General features: G+C 35.5%; 1 protein-coding gene across 2 annotated transcripts; it reads left to right on the plus strand.

Annotated features, from left to right (window-relative positions):
- The first annotated feature begins 662 nt into the window (after positions 1-662).
- On the plus strand, positions 663-27,739 carry LOC139152036 (transient receptor potential cation channel subfamily M member 5-like). Of its 2 annotated transcripts, none has more exons than XM_070725122.1 (24): positions 663-801; positions 4,059-4,697; positions 5,383-5,520; positions 6,169-6,349; positions 8,159-8,325; positions 9,165-9,375; positions 9,812-9,995; positions 10,624-10,753; positions 11,527-11,599; positions 12,188-12,300; positions 13,984-14,118; positions 14,899-14,979; positions 15,679-15,952; positions 16,386-16,485; positions 17,045-17,276; positions 18,014-18,331; positions 18,714-18,857; positions 19,531-19,785; positions 20,464-20,638; positions 21,353-21,509; positions 21,900-22,078; positions 22,659-22,739; positions 23,264-23,396; positions 24,127-27,739. In XM_070725122.1, the coding sequence occupies exons 2-24, from the start codon at positions 4,110-4,112 to the stop codon at positions 24,443-24,445; spliced, it is 4,368 nt and encodes a 1,455-aa protein (XP_070581223.1). In that variant the 5' UTR covers positions 663-801; positions 4,059-4,109; the 3' UTR covers positions 24,446-27,739. The 2 variants fall into 2 exon arrangements, with proteins under 2 accessions (XP_070581223.1, XP_070581225.1); XM_070725124.1 differs by having other exon boundaries at positions 676-801; positions 4,062-4,697.
- The last annotated feature ends 18 nt before the right edge of the window (positions 27,740-27,757 follow it).

The raw sequence follows: 27,757 nt of genomic DNA on the forward strand, positions 1-27,757 counted from the left end.
TGCCCCCCCCCCCCCCCCCCCTTCCCCGGCCGTAAACACTGAACGGTTCCTTACTTATGGATGTGCCTATATGTAAATGGTACTTGCCCATTTTCAGGTATAACAGTAAAGATTATGAGGCAAGATAAAAAAATTACGAAAACAACTTGAAAAATTTTCAATTCCAACTGTTGCACCACCATTTGACAATAAACCCCGCACTGAACGTTCTCTCATCGCGCATCATGATCATCCTCTTTGCAACTGTCGGTAGGGCGCCCTCTATGTGATTAACCAAAATGTGTAAATTCGAGTATTACATCAGATCTATTACATTATTGAAAAGTCCTCCATATTATTGGTTCAAGGAACGTTTTAGCAGTACTTCAATTTAAATCAGCTATTGCATATAACCAGGGTGTTTAAGAGCTGAAATTTGTCATAAGGTAATGTGAACTACCTCTATGGTCGAAGAATTACAAAATTATTGACCTGAAAAAAAGGGTCTGTGATAAAATCAAAGGTTTTGCGTATTTCAATACTCAGAAAGAAAGATAGGAACACAATCTTTGTCGAAACATTTCTTGCCTGTTCACTGTCACCAAACACATAAATTGCTCTGAAAATGAAAGTAGCTTCTGTGTATTAATATCAGACACCAAATATGCGCATGCGCAGGAGGCAAAAGGACAGGTATCCCTCACCACCGGCATAACATATCATGGGCGCATGATAAATGTATTCTGAAACCACCTGTAAGAGTAATGTAGTTTATATCTGGTTCTTTCAGCGGCCAGTATTGTTTGCACTGTCAGTATAAAGGTAAGAGCCTACTGTGTATTCGATAAGGCCAGCAATTGTGCCACAATCCAATCTACAGCAACACTGAACAATCAAGTACAACAACTTGCAAGTAGCCATTTTTCAGACGTAGTACTTCGCGACCAGTGTTACATATCCCCGACATATCACAGTCACGATCGGTGGAGTGACCGTGAATATATGCTGTTGTACTGTAATATTGTTTTCGTAGGCGCTGGCACCCAGTCAACATGGACAGTAGACTATGTAAACAGTCGTCGTTTCATTGTGAAGTCAGTGGCAACGTTACGTTCGTAAATCGCAAGCACAAGTCTTTGAATGACCCGTAAGGTTTTTGTGTCAGGCGTCTCACGTAACGATGGCAACTGCTCAAACTCGATAGCGGCCCTCGCGTAAAAATTCTGTTTAGGAAACGCAGGCCGCGCCTCCTGATGGCCAGAATATATCGTGTACGGAATCTTATATCGCCATATTCTAGAAATGTATATTTAATACGTCCAAAGTACTGCATTACATCGAGTGCGCTACTGTACTGTTCGAACGTTTTCGTGCTCACACACCATAGAGGTAACCGTAACCGTCCACTACTACCTCCATGTTCACACCAACGTGACCATGGAGGTGGTATGATGTGGCTAACCCATCTGTTCTTGAATTGATTAAGTCCTGACTATCGGTAGGCAGTCTACAGTTTCAATTGTAACATTGCATTTTAGTGATCCCAGAGGAATTTTAATTGCTGGTATGATGACACCGTGTCTGCAATGGTGCAGTGGGAGGGCACCAGCAATAAGTGGGCATAAAGATCTCACAGAGATTGTTTGTATCACTAACACTCTCAGTGTGTGTTGATGAACAACAGCATAAAGTTTAAAATTTATTATTGTGAAATCAGCTGCTATCAACAGTCAATATTTGTCCGGTAGGACTAAGTCCTCTATATTAGTATACAACCAAAGACATCAAAACAGATCAATATTTTTAGAGTACTTCAGTCTTACAGGTTCATTGCTTGATTCATTGTAAACAACACCTTATATTAGATTATAATTCATTAGCTTCCAAAAAATATGTGAATTTACCTGTGATGTAAGTATTTTCAGTTTGACAAATTTCCTTATAAACATGAAAAATGTTATGTTGGGTTTCCAAGTTGTTTTTTTACCCATAGAAGTAAATACTGTACTGCTGACAGGGAAGTTCACTTTAAAGATCATAAACATTACCAAATTTGCAAGATTTTTGCAGCTATGCAATTGTATTAAACTGGTATTATAGTGTAACAGAAGGCTGTACATTACATCATGGAGTGAAAAAAGGATGATTACATTAGGCTACATGTACATCACATATTACATGTAGTGTGTGAAAGAAGAAGACCAAGTTGCGGATTTCAAGTCAGAATATTTTACCAATGATATTAGATACATATACAAGTACATGATGATCTACATATTAAATACAATGAATATTCTTTCAATGAATGCTGTATTTCTGACATGTGAAAACTTGATAATGTCAACTGTATTCCACATTGTCAATGAAAAAATAGGCTCCTATAAGCGGTACCTGTCAGTCAAAAACTTCACAGTAGAACAGAGACAGTAAATGAAATTGACAATGCGCTATACACACAAATATGTAGTATTGAACACCAACTTTATTTAAAACTGTCTTCATATTGGAGATGAAACTATTTTTATTGAGAGTTTGAGAATGTTAGTCCTTACTTGTGTACTTGAATATGTACACTGACAGAATGACAAACATTTACTGTAGAATGAACACCGAGTTAATAAGTCATTGCCATTTCAGTAATTTGAATAAGATTCTTTCTATGTGTGTGCAAGCTATAAAAAATGATCATTTTGTCAATCTACATGAATGTAGGTAGAGTATGAGACTCACAGACAGATACTCATGATTGTCAAATGTTTACAATACTTGTCTGGTCAACCATGCACTTGTAGAGACCCATTGTGAAACTCATGGAGTGAATAAGGTTTTCACTGTCTTATTTGAAATATGAAAATCAAAGATTTAATTTGCCTTCATAGAGTTAGTGTAGGGTTAGTGGCCATTTTGAATAATATATTTGGTAGCTGGGTAATATAATACCACATTTGTGTTGTGACCCTTGATATTGTTTCCTTGAGTCAGAAAGGGAGATGGCTTCAAGTTTCCTACAGAAAGTTTGAATAAAAGGTTAAATCTTTCTATTTCTAGGGGGGTACTACCCTAAAGATTTTTTATGTTTAGATGAAAATAACTACTGTATACTGATATATTCTAAAAGTTATTCATTTCCACCTATTGTATCGATAATATTCAGAGTGTAGTTGATTGTATGCAATAGTTACATTAATTCCTAATCAGGTAAATGAATCCATGCCTGCCTTTAGAGGTAGTTTTGCAATCTTGCAAAGTATGTTGATAGTTTCGTTTACCAAAGTACAGTGTACTGTCCTACTACAATGCATCAATTATGTCAATTTCTACACCAGTGTGGTATATTTACAGCATATGTTGACAAAGTTTGTGAAACTGACAATTCATTACATCTTCAACGACTGAACAAAATCAGTTTGCATTTTTATTTTAATGGAAAACAACAATTGCCAACTACCACAACCTCTTAATCCTTGCCTTTGTTTGCTTAACTTAATTCAAGACATGGCAACCGCCTAGGAATTTCTGAATATTATTAACCCTGTGGTCACATTGCATTCATACACCATTCTTATACAAACATTTTGTCACTTGGAATGCCACTGTACAGGCGAATACCAAAGTTCGTGTTTGTGGATATGTCACTAAGAGATTGTGTTACAAATCAGCTGAAATCACTGAAAAAGTTGAAATTATTGAATGTTTTTGTGATGTGACAAATTGTCCAGAGTCTTTCTATTTCAAAGCGGTTTTCACATAAATTACCAGTCTCAACACAAGTAAATATTGTGGTGTAGGTATATTACTATAATTTTTTGCCACATTCCCAGTAAAACTACCACATCAAATATTTGTGTGCTATGTATATTCAGTAATTAATTATGCAAGTTGAAAAATAACATGTTTCAGAAAATAACATCTGGAAAGTTAAGATTTGTTTTTGACAATAACAATAACAATAATAAAAGCAATATACATTCATTAATTTCTTTCAGTAGCATATATACATGTATAGCAGTGTGTTATTGTACCTAGAAATAGAAATTGTGCAAAAAATGTGCTCTGATTGTTTGGTTTCCTTGTTCCAGAAGGTGAGTTCATGGCACAGGTTGAAGATCCCGACAGATGACTGACATGCTATGAGTAACACCTATCAACTTCCAATATTCAAAGATCCGGATAGTGTGCAACTTCAGTGTTTCCACGGAAGAGAGACAGCCACCATGGACCCGCCGGAAAGCAAGGGTTCCGAGCACAGTCAGGGAGAGGATAGCCATCCTTCAATGCATCGTTCACCAAGAAGTGAGGAACTTTTGCAAACTTCCGAGATTTTGAATGAAAGTTTGACACAGCAGCACAATGATGATTACAGATACAAAAGGAAGAAGAAACATAAAAGGCAACACTCACGTAGACATTTACCGCCAGTCAGGGTTGGTGATGCTTCAACAGAAGAGTTCAATTCCACTCGGAGAAGTCATGTGGAAGGCTATGATAACCATGCATATGAAGAACATCCACATTCTCAACGAGTGAGAAAGCGAAGTAGTTTGGAAGAAAAGCATCGTAGAGAATACAAAAAAGATAAAGATAAGAGAGAAAGGGATGAGGGATATGATGTTGATAAGGATCGACAGCCAGTTGTAGAAGATGTAATTGTAGCCGAAAAAGTCGAAGACGTACAAGCAGGACTAAATGTACTGAAAGAAATATCTGAACAAGATTGGGTAAGTTTGAATCTACAATTTATATTCAGCACAGTCAAACTTGATATTCACGGCTCAATGCACATCATTGGATGGTGAGAGTAATTACATATAGTACATAATTTCCTGTACTTACCTGTACATGTTGCTCTCTGTATAAATTGCTACAAGAATCTCAGTTTTACCATTTGGTGATGGCACACCAGGAAACCTTTTTGATAGGTCAGGCAGATAGAATATGGGAATATTGTTTAGGGTGAACAGACTCTTGTTCGTTTGTAATTTCTCTCTGTATCATAATTTCACAATAGACCAGACTGAAGGAGGCTGTGTGAGATCTTTGGTACTTGTAGCTGTAATGTTTGCAGAATATTATCATGAGAAGCAGGACAATCAGCATAATATTTCCAGTGCAGAGTTTTGTACAGAAATCACTATTTTTAATAATGTGTATGGATTCAATGCTCTTGTGCATATATTTAATATCAAAGTCTTGTAAGATCTCATTCCAATCAGAAAAATTGCTGATCGATGCAGTTGATTAGTTGGAGAATTGTTGATGTGCCTCATCATCAAAGAAAAACTGTACATTAGGATGTATTGGCAGTAAATTTTCCATCTCTGGAAGCTATAGAACCTTAAAGAAAGACAACAAGAAGATGTAAATGTATTGTAATGTATTATTTGTTGATATTTCAATCTACAGCACAATGAAATTGCAAGGTTTGTGAAGGACAAAGAAATCAAGCAGAGGACAGGACCAAAAGATGGAGATTTGGAAAATGCAAACTCGTTTGGAGAAATTGAATTCATAGGATTTGGTCAGAACAATAAAACTGCACCGGTAAGATAACTTTCAAAACCTGAATTATTATGATAAACTTATTATTTAGTGACTGGATGAGAAAAATAAACTCTACCCTTCAAATAATTTGTTTTCCAACAAGAAAATTTCATATTTATTCGCATTGCTATCTGTAATGCTTAGCATAATAAATGGATGCTTGGGCGTAAAATGTGTGTCAAAGCTTTTCTCCCATATTTTTTTCAATAGTTTTTCTTGAGGGTCTATGCTCAAACTCACATTGTTTTTGTTTATCACAGTTTTGCTCCAATCACTGTAGATTTGATTAAAATGTCAAGAAAAACAAGCACTGTTAATACACCCATTCCAATGCAAAAGTATACATTAGCAGGATTTTGCCACAGGGAGAAAATATTGCTCTTCCTAAGTTTACATGTACGGTAAATGAATAATTTATAATTAGGTACTGGTACTATTTAAGACTAGGTGTACTGTACAATGAAATACAAAATTGACAAGAAAAATCAGTTTCATGAATTTAGCAAAAGAAAATCTTTGTCAATTTCATACCACAGTCACCTGACATCAAGTCATCTGACATCAAGTCAACAGAGAGGAGAATTCCATCTCGTCAAATTCTGTCAGTGTTAAGAAAACCATGTTGTATAATTTTATATTTGATTTCAGTACATAAGGGTTGATAAGAATACAAAGCCTGAAATCCTGTGGGAACTGATGACAAAACACTGGAAAATGCCGCTACCAAAAGTATTGATTTCTGTAACTGGAGGTGCTCAAGATTTCTTCTTCAAAGGAAGATTGAAGAACCTGTTCAACAAAGGACTATTTAAGGCTGCTGTCAGTACAGGTATTGCCATGAAACTGTCAGTAAAAAAGTTTACAGATAAACATACTATTATTGATTACTAAGAAATATACAAAGAGATGCATTGAAATTCACAAAAAAGGAACTTCAGTTTCAATGGCCCATTCCATGAAATTGTTACACCCAATTGCTCTGACAATTTCATGGAACTTTCTATAATTAAGGATGTACGATGGGAAAAATATTAGCGTACTGCGCCGATTTCCGCGCAGAAATGTATCCATGGTAACCACGCGCGCATAGTGACGTTCTGAACGTTTTTTGCGTTTTACAAAATGTCGTCTGCAGGTAAAGGAAAATTTCTATCTCGCGGAGAAAAATCGCGAGAAAATGTTCAACGTGCCCTCAAAACACGCTGGAAGGTACGAGAATTCAGCGAAGAGATAATAAAAATGCAACATGACCATAGCCTGTACAGCGTTAGTCAGAAAAGTGAAGTCCGATTCGCTATATTACATGAGGAGGTAGTGGACAATGAGAAAGACGAGTATTTATAATCCCAATGATAGTGTCGCTAGTAGACCTACCGGAGAATGGAAGAATGGCCGTCGTATTGTAGATTTGAGTGTACTAGCAGAAAATATTGGCACTTGTGTCAGTTGTGGGCTTGCCTTACGATTGTCATCGTGTATTGGGGAAATGGTTTACAACCTAGGCTTCTGGCTCAGCGTAGTAGTCTGTGGCAACTTAGCCTGCAGCGAAGTTAACCTAATCCCCACCGATAAGCGTCACGGCAATAAGTTTAATATATAGACTCTAAAAAGTAGAAGAACCTGAAAGTCTTTGCTTTGTTCAGTCATTTCCCTCTCATTAAAGTTTACTGGTAGGCTTGAATCATGACCAGGCCTGGACAAGGCCACTGCAGGTCAGCAGCATTTGAAGAGCGCCCTCGCGGGACGAATCCGGGAGAGCATGGTTTTTCGCCAGAACCTATAAATCCTAGTTACATTTTGCAAAATTGTGAAAAATCGAGCTCGGTGACCTACTAAACAAAATGTGGTTTTGAAAAATTCACAAAAAGAGCTATTATTTAGCAAAGTTTTAGAAATTTGACATTAGTACAAACTATCAATAATTAATAAATTACCCTCTCCCAATCATAAAATTTTGGGCATATTTGTTGCAATTTTGGTTAAAAAATAAATATCGTGACTTTTAAGCTCAATTTTAATGTAAGTAAAATCTTCAAAGTAGCTTAAATTTATATTTGTTTGTTCTTTTATAGTGTAAACGTGGAAAATGTAATCATGATATAAGTATGAAAATGATGACCTGTTTTATTGATTTTTAGTGATTTTGTGAAAAACCGTGAATTTTTAATGTCATTTTGTAAAAAAACAAGCATGGTGACCCCATCTTTTTTCCCAGTTTTGGACTACTCTCATATGTAGGTATTCAAAAAAAAAAACATTTGAAAAAATTGACATTACTTTTATTTTTTCCAATCGTACATCCTTAATACACAGCGGTGTCGTCCATACATGGATTCCAAGGCATACATGTATTTGGCACGTTGATTTACTATTTGTCTCATATCGATGTTATGGCCTCATAAGGCAAGTCATATAGCAACAAACAGGTTTCAGTTTGACTGTTTGAATTACTTTTCATGAGAATGACTACGAGAATAACATCCTCAAAAAGTGGCAACATTATGGAGAGTAACTCTGTCTGTGCTCACATGAATTTTGTCGTATACATTTATTTGTGATTTCAGCACTTTGATTATCACAAAACGCTGCATGTAGACACATGAAATGATCATATCCTGTACTAATGATTGATACCTAGGTGCCTGGATCATCACTGGTGGTACAGCGGTAGGCGTCATGAAAAAAGTGGGAGAGGCAATTAATGAAGAAAGCCAAGGAACAACTGATGAGAGAATCAAAAATGTAGTCGCATTGGGAATAGCAACCTGGAATGTCATCGTTAACAACCAAGCCTTAACACATCCTGTGAGTCAGTGTATACATACATGTAGAGTGCAATTCACCGAACATTTGATTTGCAGTCATACGATTGATTACAAATGATATGACTGTTGTATACATGCAAACATTTATTTTTGTTTGAACTTTATTTTGAAGACTATGGACAATTATGTTTGCAAAATGTGTAGTTTCCACAGTGCTACTATGAAAACAACAAAGGCCACATCAAGGAGTTTTACCACAATCTGTAAGAATAAATTAACCCTCTGAGTGCTGTAATTTTTCCCACCAAAATTTCACAGCCACATTTTTTCCAATTTTTATGAATTTTTCTGAAATTTTTTGATAATTTTGGACCAAATGGACATCATATTTTATTGGCTACAGTTTGCTATCAAAATTTTGACAAAAATCTTAAATAAATTGACTTGAGTATTTTTTTTTCTAAAGGTGACAAAAATTGACTTTGTGCACTCAAAGGGTTAATATACAGAACCAAGATCAATTGTCCAAATTTCTATCGACACTTAGAAGTCAATGTTGCATGAGCAGTGCTGTAATACATGTAAGAACTCAACCATAATCAGTGCTACTATAGAGAGCTGATCTTTCCTTGGCAAGTGTAATTCAGTCATGAATAAAGCTTTGCGACATTTCTTTCTAAACAAAATAACAAAAATTCTCAATACAGTGCCGAGTAATTATATTAGCTGTAAGAACGATATACAGGTGTATGATACTTGAATTTCATACATGATGTACAATATAGTACCAAAGTATTGTTGACTTTTCATTTCATATGGAATATAAAGCTTTTTGTAGACCGCCCCAACTAAAGAGCAGACCTGATTTCATGTTATCAGAACAAAGATGGATATGGACTTTGGCCAGCAAGATACCTTGAGAAAGACCTCATACATCATAAAAAGTTCACTGCATTGGATAGCAACCACACACACTTTATCCTGGTGGATCATGGGAAGGAGGAATATGGTGCAGACATTGGACTCAGAGCAAGTCTGGAACAGTTCATACACACTGACACCAAGGCTATGGGAAACACTGACCCTAACAGTAAGTACCCATGTGAATTGATATAGTTGACTCAAAATGGACAAATGTTGTACTGGATAGAACAGGAAATACTTAAATATGATAGTAGGTGAGTGTCTTAATTTTCAGAGACAGCTCATAGTTGATGAACATTCAGAATGAATTAAAACACAATTGATTTGCAATCAGCAAGTAGTAATCTACAATCAGAGACAGTGTGTTATTCAATCGCCAATTCACTGAGTACAAATCTATCTTAACTTTCATCCCATAGTTGAATCCAAACACACATGCACATGTAAAACAATTGAGTTCAACCTCAGTCTTGTATCAAATAATTTTGCTCATCTTTACATTCATATCAATGATATTATCCCAAATCCAAATCATAGCCAATGTATTTATTACTTGTTTAGATTATTAACATGTCAAAACATACTTTGTTGTATACTCACAGAGAGACTTCATGTACCAGTAGTGTTGGTTGTTGTGGAAGGTGGTTATGGTACCATAGAAACAGTGTATAAGTCACTAGTGCCAAAGGAGAAAAGCAAAAAATCAGTCCCAGTTGTGATTGTAGAAGGTAGTGGTAGAGCTGCTGATATCATTTCTGAAGCTCTGAGAAAAACAAAACAGTCAAAGTAAGTATCCTCCCCTCCCGTCAACAAACTTTATAATGTGATGTGCAACAGTCTTTCAATTTTCTCCAAGAAAACCCCCTTAAACAAGGTGACTTCTTTCAATGTTTTCAATGTCATGACATGACCAATTGAAACAAGGGTAGAATGGAACATGCTCACACCTTAACAACTCAATACCTAAAACATTTCAAAGATTTGTTTTGTATTGCCCTTATGCCATGCAGTCTGGCAAGAGGAGCAACTAGAATTGTATTGATAGTCTCTACATACTGTGAGTGTAAATGTATGAATCGTTGTGTAAGTACATAATATATGTACATGTATATGTATAAAAATACAATCGTGAATACCATGAATTAGTATAATTTTTCTAGTGAAGCAGTCATAATTACTATAGACAAACTCATTTTGTCTTGTCCAGTCAATGTAACTTCCTGTGTACACTTTTAAAGGTAAAACATCATGTTTGACAAAGTAATATTTTGCAAATAAAATCTTAAACTGTAAACTTTGCTTTCGGTTTTGAGTATTACACTGATATAACAAGCTCAGATTTTTCTTGTCTATAATAGTGTCAACGAAATATATTTGTCATCTGATGTACAACATTCTTTCAATTTTCTCCCAGAAAACCCAAAGAGATCCTAGAAGTGTTGGAGGGTATGGATTCGCTGAAAAGTGAAATCAAAGATGAAGACAAACTGAAAAAATGTATAGGCTGGTTAAAGAAGATTATGGAACCTCAATATAGGGCAATGGTTTGTATAAAAATAATGTTATCATTGCTGAAGTACATTTTACAAACCTTTACTATCTGGTTATTATTGCCTGTGTATGATATAGTTGTAAAAGGGAAAGATCTCCCCTGCTGTAGGACTGGACAAATTTGTCAATATCTGATCCAGTTTTGTATCATAAAAGTAATTCTGACACCTGAATATGTCTGATTGTTATACCGGTATGTCTGTCCTTTGCCTGCTATGTTGTAAGTGGCATATGAAACTTACCCGTACTCTGAAACAAGTTCAAAACAAACAATATTATCGAAGTACAGTGTATATATAGGTAATAACGACAAGCAAACTGACATGAAGAAATAGAACAATTTGAAAATTATTGTGTAGGACTTTTGACTGAATTCAAAGAGGAAAGTTACATTCCAGACAATTTTGTTCCCCTTAACAAATTATTTACTTACATAAACTTACTTGCTTGAAATTATGTTTTCAGTACTCCGTTATGTTGGCTTATGAAATGTGAAATATTCTCTCAGTTGATATTTTTTTCATCCACCTTGTTTACAATTCAGCTTGTCTAATATGCACATCAGGAAAAGCTTACATTCTTTGAATTTTTATTCTCTTTTGACTGTTGTTTTCATCGTAAATATCTCTTTGGAAGAAGAGGTATTCAAAGTATCATCAGTACAAAGTTTCATCAATGTAGTTTGTATATTGCATGTAGATGCTGCTTCATTCTCAAGAATGCAGACTTGCAATCTTGAATGGATTTTTTATTGTCAAATTCACAGATAACTGTCTTTCATATGCAAGAGAATAATTTCAAAGACATTGACAGGGCAATTCTACATGGTTTGCTTCAAGGTCAGTATCAACAAGAACAAAATTTTTGCAGTCTTGTCTTAACTGTCTCAAGAAAAAGAACACATGTACGACTTAGTCATTATTGCATCATGACTTGCCACGAAACATTTAACTTAACTTGACATTGAAGATACTTTCTGATACCTCACAACAACATCTCAACAAATGCTTGTGACCTTATAATGTACAATACAAAAATTGGAGATGTATCATTTATATTTCCTTGTTGCATACTTTGTACCTGACACGGTTTTCTAGTAAAATATTTACAATGTATCATCAAGAAAATCATTTTAAAAGACAACAATGTACTCATTCCTTTGCAGAGGAAATTAAGGAAATGTTCTATTGACTTCAGCAGGGCTTTACTTTGAACTTTGACCTTCTTCAGAGGGCTAGTGCCAAGCAATCTGGGTTGAGCTTGTATTGAGAAATGATTGCTAAATGGTAGATGAAACTACATGTGCAATTTTCTTTGCATTGATCTTAAAGTTTCAGTTACAATAAACTACGTTTATCACTTTGATGACAATGATAACAAAAACCATTTAAGTGGATATCTCATTGTCAAGTTAAATATCTTTACAGCTGAATCACTGTCTAATGACATCCAAGTGCAGATGAACTTGGCATTGAAATGGAATCGTTCGGACATTGCCAGGGAGGAAATCATCACTGCTGAGAGGAGAGACAAGTGGAAGGTCAGTTTTCCCATCATGCAATTGTGTAATCGACATGTAGAGGGTGCACATCACAGAATAGATTATCACATCTGCTGTGCCTTGATTGGATTTTGAACTTTTACATGGTATCAATATAAGTAGAAATAGAACAGAATCTACCAGTAATATGATATAATATTACCATCACTATAGAAATCACAGTGAATGGATACTTAGGTATATCACGGGTGACTGCGTGTATATGTATTACTTTACAAATCCAGGACCAGTATGGCATATTTAAGCATGAGTTATTGTAGAATTATAAATGACAGCCAAAGTGTATTGTCAATTCTGAAGCAATAATGCACCCCTCTCAGGCCATAATGGACGAAAGTAAACTTTGCACTACATAAGGTTCATTTTATGAGGTGAAGCCGAGTATATTATGGAGTGCAAAGTTTGCTTGAGTCAAGTATGGTCCGGTAGGGTGTCATTAATTGCTATTACTTTGTAGTTTTGGCAATGCCAGGGAGTTTGTAGATAGAAAACACCTGGAGCCATAATGCTGCATCATAGCATACATTCTGTGGGTATGACGTCACAAAATTCACTGGTTTTGACACAGCTATCACATAAGACTAGGTAATGAACAGCATGGTTAGAATAATGGCTTCATCTTCCTTATTTGCATGACATTAAGTGGCACTCACACTTGGTAACATTTTTAAAGCATATTTTTTTTATGCCAACGGTCGATATTTGACGAGGCGACTGCGCGCGGATCGCGAGATATCGATAAAAACATGTCTTCAAAAAAGAAAAAGTTTGAATTCCGGTGGCCCACTTAAATTCAGCTTCCGAACATCGAGCGTTCGGCACTGGTATCATTGTCAACTAAGCTATGGAGTACGAGTCTACGCTGACGCTGCGTACGCCACAGTACCACTGGCGTCGGTGATCGGTCATGGCCTGTGGGAGAAAGCTAAGTCTTACTGACTAGGCGTATAAATGAAAAACAATTTTTGCTGATTCCACCAGAATTGGCAAAGGTGACTAGCACAGTTACGTGCGGTTGATACATAGCGGCCGCCATGTGATATGCATAGACGCATGCCACGCGCGCATACCACGCGCACGGCGTACTGTGTGGCAGACGACAAAATGTAGTCATCGGAGGCGGCTAATATTTGACATGTAAAAACTGATGTTTATGTGGTATTGGTTAAAAATATAATACAACCAATTTAGAATAATGAAAACGACAAAAACTAAGGAGAAGTTTTTAAAAACTTACCTGAGGTAAAGGCATAATGCTGTATATAAAGTCTTTGCAGTGGGAAGTAAATTAATTGCGTCGTTCGAACTTATTGTAGACTCCCTAGAATATCGTCAATCAGCACAACAACAGACCTTCGGGGGATTTCGAGTCAAAATTAGAACGATCATAAAACTTCGGGATGTGAAAAATACGCTCGGGAAATGACATGTTTTTATCGATATCTCGCGATCCGCGCGCAGTCGCCAAGTCAAATATCGACCGTTGGCATGAAAAAAATGTGTTTTAAAAATGTTACAAAGTGGGAGTGCCTCTTTAAAGCAATATCATAAGTAATACACTGGTGTGTAGCAAATCAGTGAAAAGGGGCAGGCACTTTACTCCCTGCACCCTTTTTTTACCTTCACTGATTTCAAACACAATGTACATTTTAACATTGACAGAATGTGGAGTTGGAAGAGAATATGATGGCAGCATTGATTGACAACAAAGTTGAGTTTGTAGAGTTGTTCCTGCAGCATGTCATTCACCTTGATAAGTTCCTTACTGTTCCAAGACTTTATGACCTTTATAAGAAGGTAAGTCTTGTTGCGTTTAACTCTCACTTTCTTACAATGTTACAAGATTTTTATGAAATCTTAATCAATGATGAATTTTTAGAATCCCGTACTCCTTGCCACTGCTGAGGATAGAACAGCTTTCAGGATGCAAAGTTGTCATCATTTCTTGATTTTTATTCAACGATATACAAAGTCATTATCATCAGCAGATTTTGTGAAATATCCAAATTGTAATATTAAACTTCAATACTTTTTTGAAGCATTTACCCAAGTTCCACTTGACACTGTTACTAACAATTGTAAGAGTGCATGAGTCAAACACAGCTTCTACTATTCAGCTTCTCACAAAGTTGATTTGAATTGTGTGTAGTAGGTCCACAGACAGTTTGTGTTTTTTCAACATGACGTGTGAAACTGAAGTAGACATACAGATTATTTGTGTATGAGTTAATGGATTATGGTTTGACATATTGTTGAGAAGCATTATCAGTATCTCCCTTTTGCCATCACCATTTGGTATATATTGCTCAAAGATCTGCTCAAGATGTTGAGATTTCATGTAAATGTAATTTATAATATGATAAATATACAGAAGTTGATCCAGCAACATTTTCAATAAGCCTTGATGGCACCCTCTTCAAACTTTAAATATGGCCCTACACTTCTTAAGCTCTATGACAAATGATAATTTTCTGATCAACAATGACAATGGTGCAGTATTGTGAGTTCCTCTTTCACAATATTTCATATACCTACTTCAAAATTCATTTATACATGATCTCTGCTTTCAATCTGCAGGTGATTTACTGCGATTGGTCCATAGATGGAAGGTCAACTACAAAAGACATCTTGAAAGCCCGTCTTGACAAGCTTACACATGTAAGTAAACACCACCGTGTTTGATAGTTGTTAAGTTCTCTCAGTGAAAATGAAAGCTGGATAAGGGGGCAGTTATTATTAACTATTTATTTAACTAGATTGAGGAGGCACAGCGGTGGAGTGGTAAGGGTACCGGATACACTATTGGAGGATGTTGAGCTCGAGACCCGGTAAAGTTCAGAGTAGCGTACTCACTGTCAGAGGACGGTGAGTTCAAGACTCCAGCACAGTGTTGTGCTGTTGAGAAAGGCACTTTACTCCTTATTGCTCCATTGGGAGTGGGTTATGGGTATCTCATCCTGTAATTGGCCTTGCCTGTTAGATGAGTAATAAAATTAAAAATAAAATAAAAATAACTATATGCTCAAGACCTAAAATGCATCGCGTGGTTTGTCAAGAAATTGCTATGCAAAGCGAACTGGTAACCCTTTACTGTTGAAACCCATAGTAAAGCTACAAAGACGTGATCTACCTGTATGGATCATATTTTTTATGAAAAAAACATAACCAGGTTGTATCAAAGTGCAAAACAAAAGTGACACGAAGTCAACATCTTTGACTTTCTTTTCCAGGTCTAAAATTTATTTGTGAACCTCACAATATGTAGCTGAATCCATGAATGAAAGTTTTTATCGTGGTGGTGATATGACCTTCAAATCACAAAGTATTGACAATCAATATTGTGTTTGAAATGAACAGAAAAATGATGTCCATCAGGAGTACCTTCTGAGGAATGTTGGCAGAATGGTTCACAAATTGACCTTGCATGAAAGTGACAGAATTTACGTGGAGGAAAAGTACATTGTGAGATCCAAGAATGATCAGTTCGCATTCAATGTAGAGAAGAATCCAGATACTAAGGATGAACATGATTTCAAGTGCCCAGCCCAGCATCTCTTCCTATGGGCTGTGTTACTCAACAGGAGAGCCATGGCAAAATTATTCTGGAAAAGAATCTCTGTCGGCAGCATAGGTATGTTTGCTTTTTAATAGTTTTTATACTTTGGATCAGTGAGTACAAATACTTGTTTGAAAGCAGACATGGATTATTAACTGAAAAGTGCCACTTTTTTGCAAATAACTGGAAAAACAGAATAAAATAAAATCTGTTTAACGTGTTCATAATCAATATATCAGTATGTGAATGGAACTTTATGAAATGTTAATCAACTTCAAAGTTTTGGTTGGAAAATATCAATTGTAACTTTTTCAAGGAACCATGTTTTGTGTCTCTGTGGTATTGAGTATTTTGACAAATCATGGAGAATTTGCAGTGGCTGTATAACTTGAAGGCAGTGAGAACATTGTTGCTCCTGCAATGAACAAAACAGTGTTAAAAATACCATGGGAAAGATATTTGATGCCTTCTAGTCACATGTACATTGAATTTGTATATTTGATGGCAGGTTCTGCTCTGATAGCTGGAAGGATACTGAAAGCTTTGTCAGAACATGCCAAGATTGAAGAAGAGTTGACACTCTACAGTGATCTTTGTGACCATGCTGAGTATGTTTTCAGTTTATCTTTTCAACAACTCATGATCTGTATCAAATCCCAGTTTTCTGTAAATCAGGCAAAGTTTGTGCCCTTGAAGTGGGAGAAGAATAAAAGGATAAAAATGCTTTCACAATATGAGTGGGAAACCTCTTTTTAGATTTGAACATTTTCAGCTTATTTACCGCTAGTTTTGTTGCAAGCAATGTCTATAATGCTAATCCATCCCTAAAAAGGGTTTTTGTAAAATTTAACACAACCGATACTGTTACTGTAACATCAATTTTCAGACCCTAAGTGGTTTTTCTGTCCTTGTGTATCTCAAATAACAAATTTCACCTATTTTAGTTCGTTTGGTTCCATACCCTCTTCATTGTCATATACCATACTTTTTTTTTCAATTCTTTTTCATTTAACATTTCTGAAATCTGTAACATGTTACAAGCATATGCATCTTGTAAAAAATTTGTGTGCCAAGAATATTTCAAATGTAAATGGTAAACCATGATAAAGTGTTATTGGGCACCTTGATGAAGTCATGTACCAGTATGCTTTGTATTTGTTCTTTCAGTGAATTTGAAAGTCTTGCCGTTGGTGTGTTGGAAAGCTGCTATGAATCTGACAAGAGAATGTCCAAACTGGCACTGGTGCGAAAACTAACAGCCTGGGGTGGCTCTACTTGCCTGTCTGTTGCGTATGCAGCAGATCAGATGAAATTCATAGAGCATGACTGTTGTCAGACAAAACTACAGAGAGTTTGGAAAGGCAACGTTCAGATTCATTCTGTACCACAGTGGATTGGGGTAAGTTACATTGAAGTCCTAGGGGTCAGCAGTGCCAATATTCAAACATGTAGGTCCAGGACCACTACAAGTTTGCTCAGATTGGCAAATTTTCCATTTCACTTCAACTCATCAGACAGACTTGCCCTCTTTTGTAAAAACAATACACATAGCACTACCAACCTAGGTTGTTGAACCAGCAGATATACCTTGATATTGGTCTTGGGACTATTATGTACCAAATGGATTTGCTCACTCCCAGCTGTGTCAATGATTCAATTTATCATAGCTATCATATGGATAAATGGAGAACTTTATTTTGAATGAATTTTAGAAGGCACCCACGTTCACTATTGCTTGCTTTTTTAATGCCCCTTCATTAATAATAAATTTTATAAATCGCAAAATATTTCAGTAAAATCTAAACTGAATAATTTTAAACGTCATGATATTCAGATGAAAGTTACATCAACACTGCCTTCCTCCACTATCCGGCCCTCATCCCTCATAAAACTTTCAAGTCACATTTACCGTAGGTCTAGATATAACACAGAACACAATAGGGTTGTCAAAGACTTGGTGTTCAGATGTAAACCCATGATTCCATCAGTGCCGGTGACAAACATAAATCTGTACACAGCAAACTTTGGTGAGTGTCACATTTCTTTTGGTCTTTTTCTGTTCTTAAAAACAGGAAAACCTTCTGCCATTTCTCATCCTACTTTCATATTTACGCTGTTGTTTTTGTTTTTTCCCAGTTTCTTATTGCAACCATGTTCCCATTTATCATTCCGGGAATGACATTCCTTGCCAAGGATTACAAACAAGGATTACTTAAGATCAACGAGGACGACAAGTCCAGAGATGAGAAGCGGGAAGAGCAAAGCAAAGAGGAAAAACAGAAACTGCCGCTGTACCAACGAGTGAAGAATTGTCTCTTCCGATGGGACTCCAAATATTCCTGTGAGAGACAGTGTGAAATCAGACGTATCGGTGGTGAGGAAGACGATGTCACCCTATGGGAAGGACTTGGTTACTTCTACAAAGCCCCTGTCACTAAATTCTACTATGGTGTGGTAAGTGGTTATTATTTCATAGCTGTACGAATGTTTTACAGAGTGCTTGGTGATATGTTTGAGAATTGGTGTGGTAAGTGGTTATTATTTCATAGCTGTACCAATGTTTTACAGAGTGCTTGGTGATATGTTTGAGAATTGGTGTGGTAAGTGGTTATTATTTCATAGCTGTACCAATGTTTTACAGAGTGCTTGGTGATATGTTTGAGAATTGGTGTGGTAAGTGGTTATTATTTCATAGCTGTACGAATGTTTTACAGAGTGCTTGGTGATATGTTTGAGTTGTCTCAAACTAGAATATCAGCTGATAACATAATATACATTTCAAGTTTGTCAGATTAGCTTAATACCAACACTGTTTGCTTGATTTTTTCTATTTCAGATTATGTACATAGTGCTATTAATCCTGTTCAGTATATTTATCCTGACTGATCTCAGACCGGCAGATCAACCCAATTCACCAGGCTGGATAGAAATTGTCGTGATTGCATGGGTTGGTACACTACTCATAGAGGAATGCCGTCAGGTATTACAACATGAAATGTCTTTTTTTTATCATTGAAAATATCTAGCATAAGGTGCAGATGAAAGCTGTGTGCATTGTACCTTTGTAGAGTTCATGTAGTTCACACTGAGTTAGATGTCTGTTAACAAGCTATTACCATCAGAATATACATTTCACTTGAGTGATAACCTTTAACCTTCAGAAACCAGAGCACATAATATTTCACTTGTGTAGGTACTATATGCAATTATAGCACTAGCTATAACTTCTCTTGTTTGTGAATCTCCTTTTCCCACCATGGTCTGAACCCAATGTTATCAATGGCAATGCTTGACTGGTATGGCTCAGCCAATATTGCATTTATGTAGGGAGACAATTTCCTTCAAACATAAAAATTCTTACCACACCTAAAAATTCTTGGCACACCTAAAAATTCTCACCACACGACACATACATTTTCAAATTTTTAAAATGTACTGAATACTATCTTGACCAAAAATGTCAGAGAAGATTCACTTTTCTATCTTTTCATTTCTTTACTAAATTTTCTTATGAGAAATATTTGTCTCTGAAAGATGTCTGGTTACAAATGGTATTGTTTGAAAACCCTGCATTTCTAGAATTTCTTTGTCAGTTATCTCTGGCTATTATGATGTCTGACATCCATTGTGATTATTTTTATTCATTTTTTCAGATCATTGTAAAAGAGCCCAAGTCTATCTGGTATAAGATTTGGAGCTGGGGATCTGATGCATGGAATCTCTTTGACCTGGCAATGTTCAGTTTGTTCATCACTTCAGTTATTCTGAGATTCACACTTAAATCTGAATCCTTTGCTGCTGCTAGGGTCATATACTGCATCACCTTGATGTTTTTCTACTTCCGTCTTCTCCACATGGGATTTGTACAGAAAGATATCGGACCAAAGATAATCATGATTTCAAAGATGGTAAGGGTTCCAGAAAACTAATGTAAATTGAAATGTCTCTAGCATACCTAACAATCCAATTCGGTATTAAGCAGGATACTTTTTCACACAAGTAAAAATAGTACAGAATATCCCTTTTTACCATTTCCAGGTGTGTCTCTGTACATTCACTTTGGACAGTTTCATGGCACCTATGGGACAATTTTCAGTATTTACCTTACACTCCTTATGTAGATTCACAGGCTGTTAGATGTACTTTCTCAATCATGTGCTACACTGGCATTTGAAATAAGAAGATGTTGTTATCCGCCATATGTTCAAGTAGCCACATTGAAGTCCGTTTGATGCCAAGTTCACGTTTGAAAAATGTATATTTAGAACGGTTATCATGAAAATATCACTTTTGTAAAACACTAACACCATGTATCGATGTATCGCCATTGAGGGCAATATACTATGCTAATGTAAATGCACACATGGGAACTGTTCAATGATGATTAAACAATCTAAAATTCCTGTTGCTGTAGATTCAAGACAATCAGCCTTGTTTGTATACAATGAATTCAGTCTCACAACAGGCATTCATAATACAGTATTGTGTCAATTCCTCAAACAATCACAACTGCTACTCACCATTATCAACTTGTAAAAGATTTCTGAATGATGCACTTATGTTTTGTTTGTCTTTCTTGTCTTCAGTTGAGGGATCTTGTATACTTCATCGTGATATTGGTCATTTTCATCTTGAGTTTTGGAATTGCCAATGAAGCTTTACTCTATCCCAACATGCAACGGAATCCCCTTGTTATTTTCAAGTCTGTCTACAAACCATATTGGCAGTTGTATGGTGAACTCTTCCTTGAAGAGATTGAAGGTATGTCTTTTGGAGGAGGGGGGATTGGGAGGGACAAGATTGATGTTTCACCTGACAATTGTACTTTTCTTGAGAGTGATGACATTTCTGTTCATTATGAACTATTCATCTGCCATTACATGACAGAACTGCAAACGCATCTTTACTTCTGGTACATCAGACAAAAAAAAACAACCATCAACAGAACTTGATGTGTCATTAAGACAAGAAATTTGCCAGATATAGTTTCAGATTCACCATTGATAATAGAAAGAAATATCTCTGATAAATGTATACTGCGTCAAAAGTCTAGTTGAAGTGTTGACACCAGGGAAATGGCAATTTCTTTCCCAGATCTATTCACCCATCTCATACCCTTAGAACTCACATTATTTAACTTACTAAGTAGATTGATAAGACAAACAATTTGAGCAGAGAGAGACTGGATCAATTACATTACAGTACTTGATCACTTTCCAACCGTCACGTTAGATTCCATGTTATTAGGGATATGACTTCTCAGCATCTTGTTTGGCTGATTAAATAACACTGAAGACTCTGTCTGGGGGCTGTAAATACTTTACCACATAGCTCGCATGTTGTTAGTGTTGTGTTGATTCAAGATGCAGGCTGTATCATGTGACAAGAATGCCAGAGATGATGGACCATCTTACACCAGTCATTTTAAAACTTCATACAGATTTCCCTCTGACCATCAAAACATATCTTTTCTAGGTTTGGTTGAAAATGAGACATGTTATGAGGATCCCCGGTACATGGACACTTGTCCCCATACAGATGACAGCATCAAATGGGTGCCGCCGACACTGACTGCAATCTATATGCTGATATCCAACATCTTACTTATCAATCTACTAATTGCTATGTTCAGGTAAAGTCAACATCTGAGTATTATCCAGCACTGGGCAGATGATAACATGATACATAAAGTTGTCTTTTTTACATGCAGCTCACCCCATTTCTCAGTCTAGGAGTCTAGTAGTGCAGTGGAAACAATTAGAGGAAATCGAAGAACACAAATAAAGGGGTACCTTACTCTGTGGAGGCTCATCTTGCTCATTATTTTTATTTCAATTTAATGTCAAAGTAAATTCTTCCTGGAGGTCATATCCGCATATGTTTGGAAACTATACTGTATTTCTGTAGTGTGTAATTTTCACGTAATATGTAATACTTTTAGTTGAAAGAAACAGTACTAAACAATATCACATGATTCCAAAAATAAACATTTCTTCTTCTCGGCAATTTTCCATTTGTACAGTAACACCTTCCAGAAAGTACAGGACAACTCAGAAACCATCTGGCGATTTTATCGATACGAGTTAATCTGCGAGTATAATGACAGACCAACATTGGCGCCTCCATTAATCATTATCAACCACGTACACAGGATTATAAAGCATTGCTATCAGAAGATCAAACTCTGGAATTCTTTGAGAAGTATGTGGATCACAGATATCTTTCCCTTTGATGTTAACAGCCAAATAACTTTTCATCTTGGTGTCACGTCAGCAAATGCATCTCAATCAAGCACATTCAGACCAGAAAGATTGCACAGTTTCTCTATACCACTTTATGATTTCAAGTGTGGTAGGTTCCATGAAATCGGAGTTTTAAGGTTTGATAAAAACATTCCAGAAGTAGGCTGTACACATCACATATGGAAAGGACAATGGAATCAAGTTATTGTTGATCCTCGGTATACATGTATGTTGCATTCAACTCTCTCTCTCAAGATCAGTTCATACATTCTACATCTGCCAGGGACAGAGATCAATTCTCTCATTACTGAACTGCCATTGCTGCTGGCAACATCAGAAGTACAATATTGACACGCCATGTTCCAACAAACTATGAGGCCCTGCTTCCTCATCATTGTCATGACGCTCTTCAAGACTGTTTACAATTATAAATATTAAATAATGGTAGACCTGATTCCAAAATTAGGGCATTTAGTTAGCAACACACCTTTCACATGACAAAGATTCAGCTTACACAGTGTCCATTCTTCTTAATGTAGAAGCTAGCAAAATGGATAAGAAGGATGAAGAGAGAGCTAAGATATTGAAGGAATTTGAAATGAACCAGTCACACACTTTACGTAAGTTCTTTCCATTCAATCTTCAACAAATTTTGGAATTTAGATCGAAACACATGATTGCACAGTATCTTGACATTCTGCCCTCTACACAACTACTAGAAACACTACAGTTGTAAAGGCACAGTAGGGTGAAATTGGTATGACAGTATTCAATGAACAATACACTGTATGGTACTAGCCACCGTACACCAGTGTCTGATTCTGTAACTGTATTAGATTGTAGTACAGCCTTGTTGTTTTACACAAAAGATATTGTGATGGAATGTTGACCTTAGGCTTGGTTTGCACTATGCAGGAATACTAGCAAGTGAAAACACAGCCAGTGAATACAAAGTGTTGATGCACCATCATTTGAGGGCAGTCTCCGTGAGATCTATCAGGGGAATTGTGGTAATTGTTGATGTGTTCAGATCAGTAAGATAGAGATGCGATAAAAAAGATCTTTGTAGGACCAGTTGATTAATCAATATAGTTTTATTAGTAAGGTGACTTTGGTCTTGGATGTTTCATGTTTTTACCATCAGAGGTGAAACTGGATGACAGACTTGAAGACTACCTGAATGTGTTTGAAAGACAACATATGAACAACTACTTCATCAAAAGAAACCAAGAGTATGTGACGTCCTGGCAGAGTACAGTCTCTTCAAACGGTGAAAGGTATTCATTATCATTCTGTCTGTTATCACACCGTAACACCTGTTCAACTAAATGAAATCCATGAAGACACTTTTAATAGCATTTGTACATTAATAATTTGAAAGGTGGTATGTAAGTGGTTAGTTACATTTTCAAGATTTACAATAGTCTCCATGAAATCAATCTTTGTGAGGAAAATGTGAACTACATGTAAATATTGTAAATATTAAGGATATCAAGAAATATTTGCAAATTTTAGACGACTGGTATCAAAGTTAAAGCCGGAATTCTGTTAGTAATGATTTAGGCACATCAATTCTGACAGAATTTTAATGATGAAACAGCACAATTTGTTATGTAAAAACTTGAACTCTAAAAATGATATTTTACTTGAGTCAGTTATTTTTTTGCAACAATGAAAGAATATTTACTCAGCCTAAAGAATCACTTAATTTGTCATTGAAAGTGAATGATATCAGTTTCTGTATGTTTTCCCATTCTCAAATTATGCCATATTTGAATCAACTTAAAATCACGACATGCCAAAACAACACCATTGAACTATTTCATCACTTAGCAGTGACTGTGGTGTGAGGCTTTTTAACTTGAACGAAGATAAAATATATCATATGTTGATATGGAAAACGTGAGATGACAAGACTAGTGTCAGTGTTCTCATTTCTGTCAAATCTTGGTCAAAATACAAAATTGAACTTGTTACGTGTAACATTGAATTCATTGGTCACTACAGGTTGCAACAAGTCATACATGAAATTGAAGAAATCAAGGAATCTGTTGGTATCAGCAGCAGACCAGATGCTAACATTTCAAAACAAGCAGTCCCTCCAACAACACTGAATCAAACATGGTCATTTAGCCAAGGTGATTCAAGACCTCCTCACCATATGGGATATCCTCCTCCTCCTCCAATCAGTGAGAATGTCAAGGCTGATGTCAGTGAAGTGAGGTCACAGTTCCACAAACTCAACAGCAGAGTACTGGGACTGGAAGCCAAGATTGACAGGGTGTTGAAACTTTTAGAGCACTCACCTATCACAGACTCTCAGTAGATGGAAAACTATCTGACTATCATCAGACTGGCCATCAAGGGTCTTTCACTGCAGGTACTTACGTCTTTTGAACATCCTGTCAAAACATGCAAAATATCTCCGTCCAGTTCAAATGCTGTATAATTGATCAACTCTGTCTCAAAGATATCTTTTCACAAAATGCTACTTTGTATGATAATTGAAGTATGTTGATAACTTGAAATACCACAAACTATATTGTCTTATTGCTTTGATAGACTTTGTAACTATTCATGTCAGCAATCAGGACATTTATAATTCCAATTTATAGCAACAAGAAAAGTGTATGTCAAAATATACTGAGTCAAGACCAGTACAGTGCCTGAGCTCAATTTAGAAAGTGCAAAACTGAAAAAAAGATAAAGTATTATGACAACATTTATGCAAACAAACTCCAGGAAAGAACAGATTAATTTTGTATGCCTAAAGTAAGATACATTTTGCTATTGGATAGTCTTTATTAATGCAAACATCATCCCCAGTAGTGAAAGTAGGTGTGTGTGGGTGTGTCATACCTTTAAACACTTTGAACAGAGTGTTAGATCTTACCAGTATTGTCATTAACACCAAGTCTGTTCATACAATTCTTCATACTCATGAAAATGAGGCTACAAAGCATACTTAAACATAAATTTGAATGCTATTCCATTGCACCACACACAGTGAATTACATGTGTTTTTGTATTAATTCTTAAGTTTAAGTCATATCACAGAATGGCAGCTTATTACACGTTTCTCTCCAAGCGTACAAATTTCATTCATGTGAAATTACAAAAGGTTAGATTGGTTCTTTACAAGAAATGCACATTGAAACATGCATGTCCTTATTGATTTTGTATCATAGAGGTTTTTGTGATTGGACACTTTTCAGTTAATAGAAGAATTTAATGTACCGTACATAATTAATGATAAGCTAAGGAAGAGCAAACACAGGTGTTTTTGTGTTCAATAGGAATATACATCAACAGCCGTCCTGTTTATTCCTTTGTGATTAATTTTAAGTATACATTGTGCCAGAAAACAGTGGAAGTCACTGTGTGATACGAAGGAGATCTGCATGAATGTCATTGAAATAGAATTGCAAATACAATGTACAGTATGATTACATCATTTCCCTTAACATTTTTAACTTCATTTATTGTATATTTTATATATTTGGTGTAAAATTATTATTCATTTGATTTCATTTAAGTCTAAATGCAGAGAGTTCAACTCTGAAAGTTTTAAATAACTAACAAACTCATCTTAATTTTAGATCCAATTTTATTTCGAAGACATTGCGGATGTACATAATTTTAGAGATTGCTATCAATACGGACAGATAATCATGACATCATTGAGAATGTAATCCAAGGGATCACAGGCCTATGGTTTGTATGTGTCATAGATCACAGGGCATTGCAGATTTATAAAATGAAAACAAACTGCTAGGCCAGATAAATATAGGGAACCTATTTGCGATATATTGGATATTGAAGAAGAATTTTAGAAGATGAAAGAAAACAAGTGTTGTAATTCTGTAAGTCAACGTAAATTTCCAAAGAAGAAACAGTGAGAAAGATTCTATATTTAAAGGATCATGTGTACCTATTTAAAAGAATGTACAGTTTACTGTTGTGAAAACTTGATGTCATTTGTGTAAAATTTAATAATAAACAAAGTGTATTTTTATAAATTTCCTTGGCACAACTATTTTACTTTTTCTGATATTTTTGTACATATATAGTGTTGTATTGTAGTTTTTAAAAACTTAAAGGATAACATTGTTAAAATATGTATTATTGTAAAACGTGTATGTAGTTTTTAAAACTTAAAGAGTAACTATGTGAAAGTACTTAGTATAGAACAATCCCATCCATGGTTCAGATATCACCAAAACATGTCCAAAACTTTTTGAGGATTGAAACTGCATAGAATATGACTGCTTTCTGGAAGAGTGCAAGCAGACCAAGACTTGAGATGAATATTGTCAGATATGCAGGGTCCATTTTGAATAAATGTAAATTTTATATTATCTGATTTTTACTTTTTATTATAATTTTATTATATTATGATCTACTTCCTGCGGATTGGTTAAAAATTCTTGCAAAAATAACTGTCATTATGGTGTTGGATTTTGTTTATCAGAGGTAGTTTTCCTGTCAGTTTTTAAGATACAGTCAGGTATTACAATATATGCATATGTAATTATTCCAAGGATAGCCATGGAAACTTAACAAATCCAAGATTTTGTATTGTTTATACATCATAGCAAACGTAATGCTGTTTTTGTATTTTGATAAATATATTTCTAATGACCAGATGAGAATCTTTCGGTTCAAAAGTTTTAAATCAATACATTTGAAATGCATATGGTTGACATTTGTTATGTTGCTAATGATGGAAATTATCTGGATTGTAAAGCTTATTTTACAAACAAAATTAGCATGAATTGATATTTTGTCATACATAATTCATCATGTATTTGTAATCATTAGTCTCTATACGATACTGAGAATTTAAAGAAATAATACTGTAATTTCACAGTGTATGCCAGGTGGTTTTAACTCATTACACTTTGTGTATGTTGCCAGACTAATCAAATTTGAAATACTTTTTTAATTTTCTTGCTGTTTAGAATAGAGTTTGAAAATTTTGAATAGAGTGTGAAAATTGATAATAACTCACAAAATGGCATTTTCACATCCTGCAGATTTCCTTGCCAATAGTATATGTGCACTTTTGTCAGCTGGTTAGATGGGTTATGGGTCACAGGGTCATTGGTCTGTTCTACAAAGATATAGGGGTTACAGGATTGTTGGACTGGTCTAAGTGGTAGGAAGATTAACAAACGAAAATGTAGGAAAACTTTGTAATTACTGTAAGGCTGAAAGCTCAGTTGTCAATTCAGAAATACTCAGGTGCTTTACTATGATTATGTGTAAATACAAAAATGAAATGTACATAAAGGTGGTTGCCATGAAGCACTGTGAAACGTAGCTGAATGTGAAAAGTTTGTTGTCAGAATTCATACAAAGTATCCTCAATTTACCCAGGACTGAACTGATTGTGTTGGAATACAAACACAAGAGTCTCTTAGACTACTTTGTCATACGTGTACCTTGCTGTGTCTCAATGTCTATGTAAATTGTCTGTAATATTTATGCTAATGATAAAGTACATGAAATGTAAATGATTATACAACTCATTATGTATGTCTACTCCTTGTGCTAATATTGAAATCTATTCTGTATAAATTATTTTGGTAAATAAAGTTTTGATATCTAGTATACTGCAGTTGATGCCTAAGTTCAA

Source organism: Ptychodera flava, chromosome 15, assembly GCF_041260155.1.
Source record: "Ptychodera flava strain L36383 chromosome 15, AS_Pfla_20210202, whole genome shotgun sequence".
In the NCBI taxonomy this organism is placed as follows: Eukaryota; Metazoa; Hemichordata; class Enteropneusta; family Ptychoderidae; genus Ptychodera; species Ptychodera flava.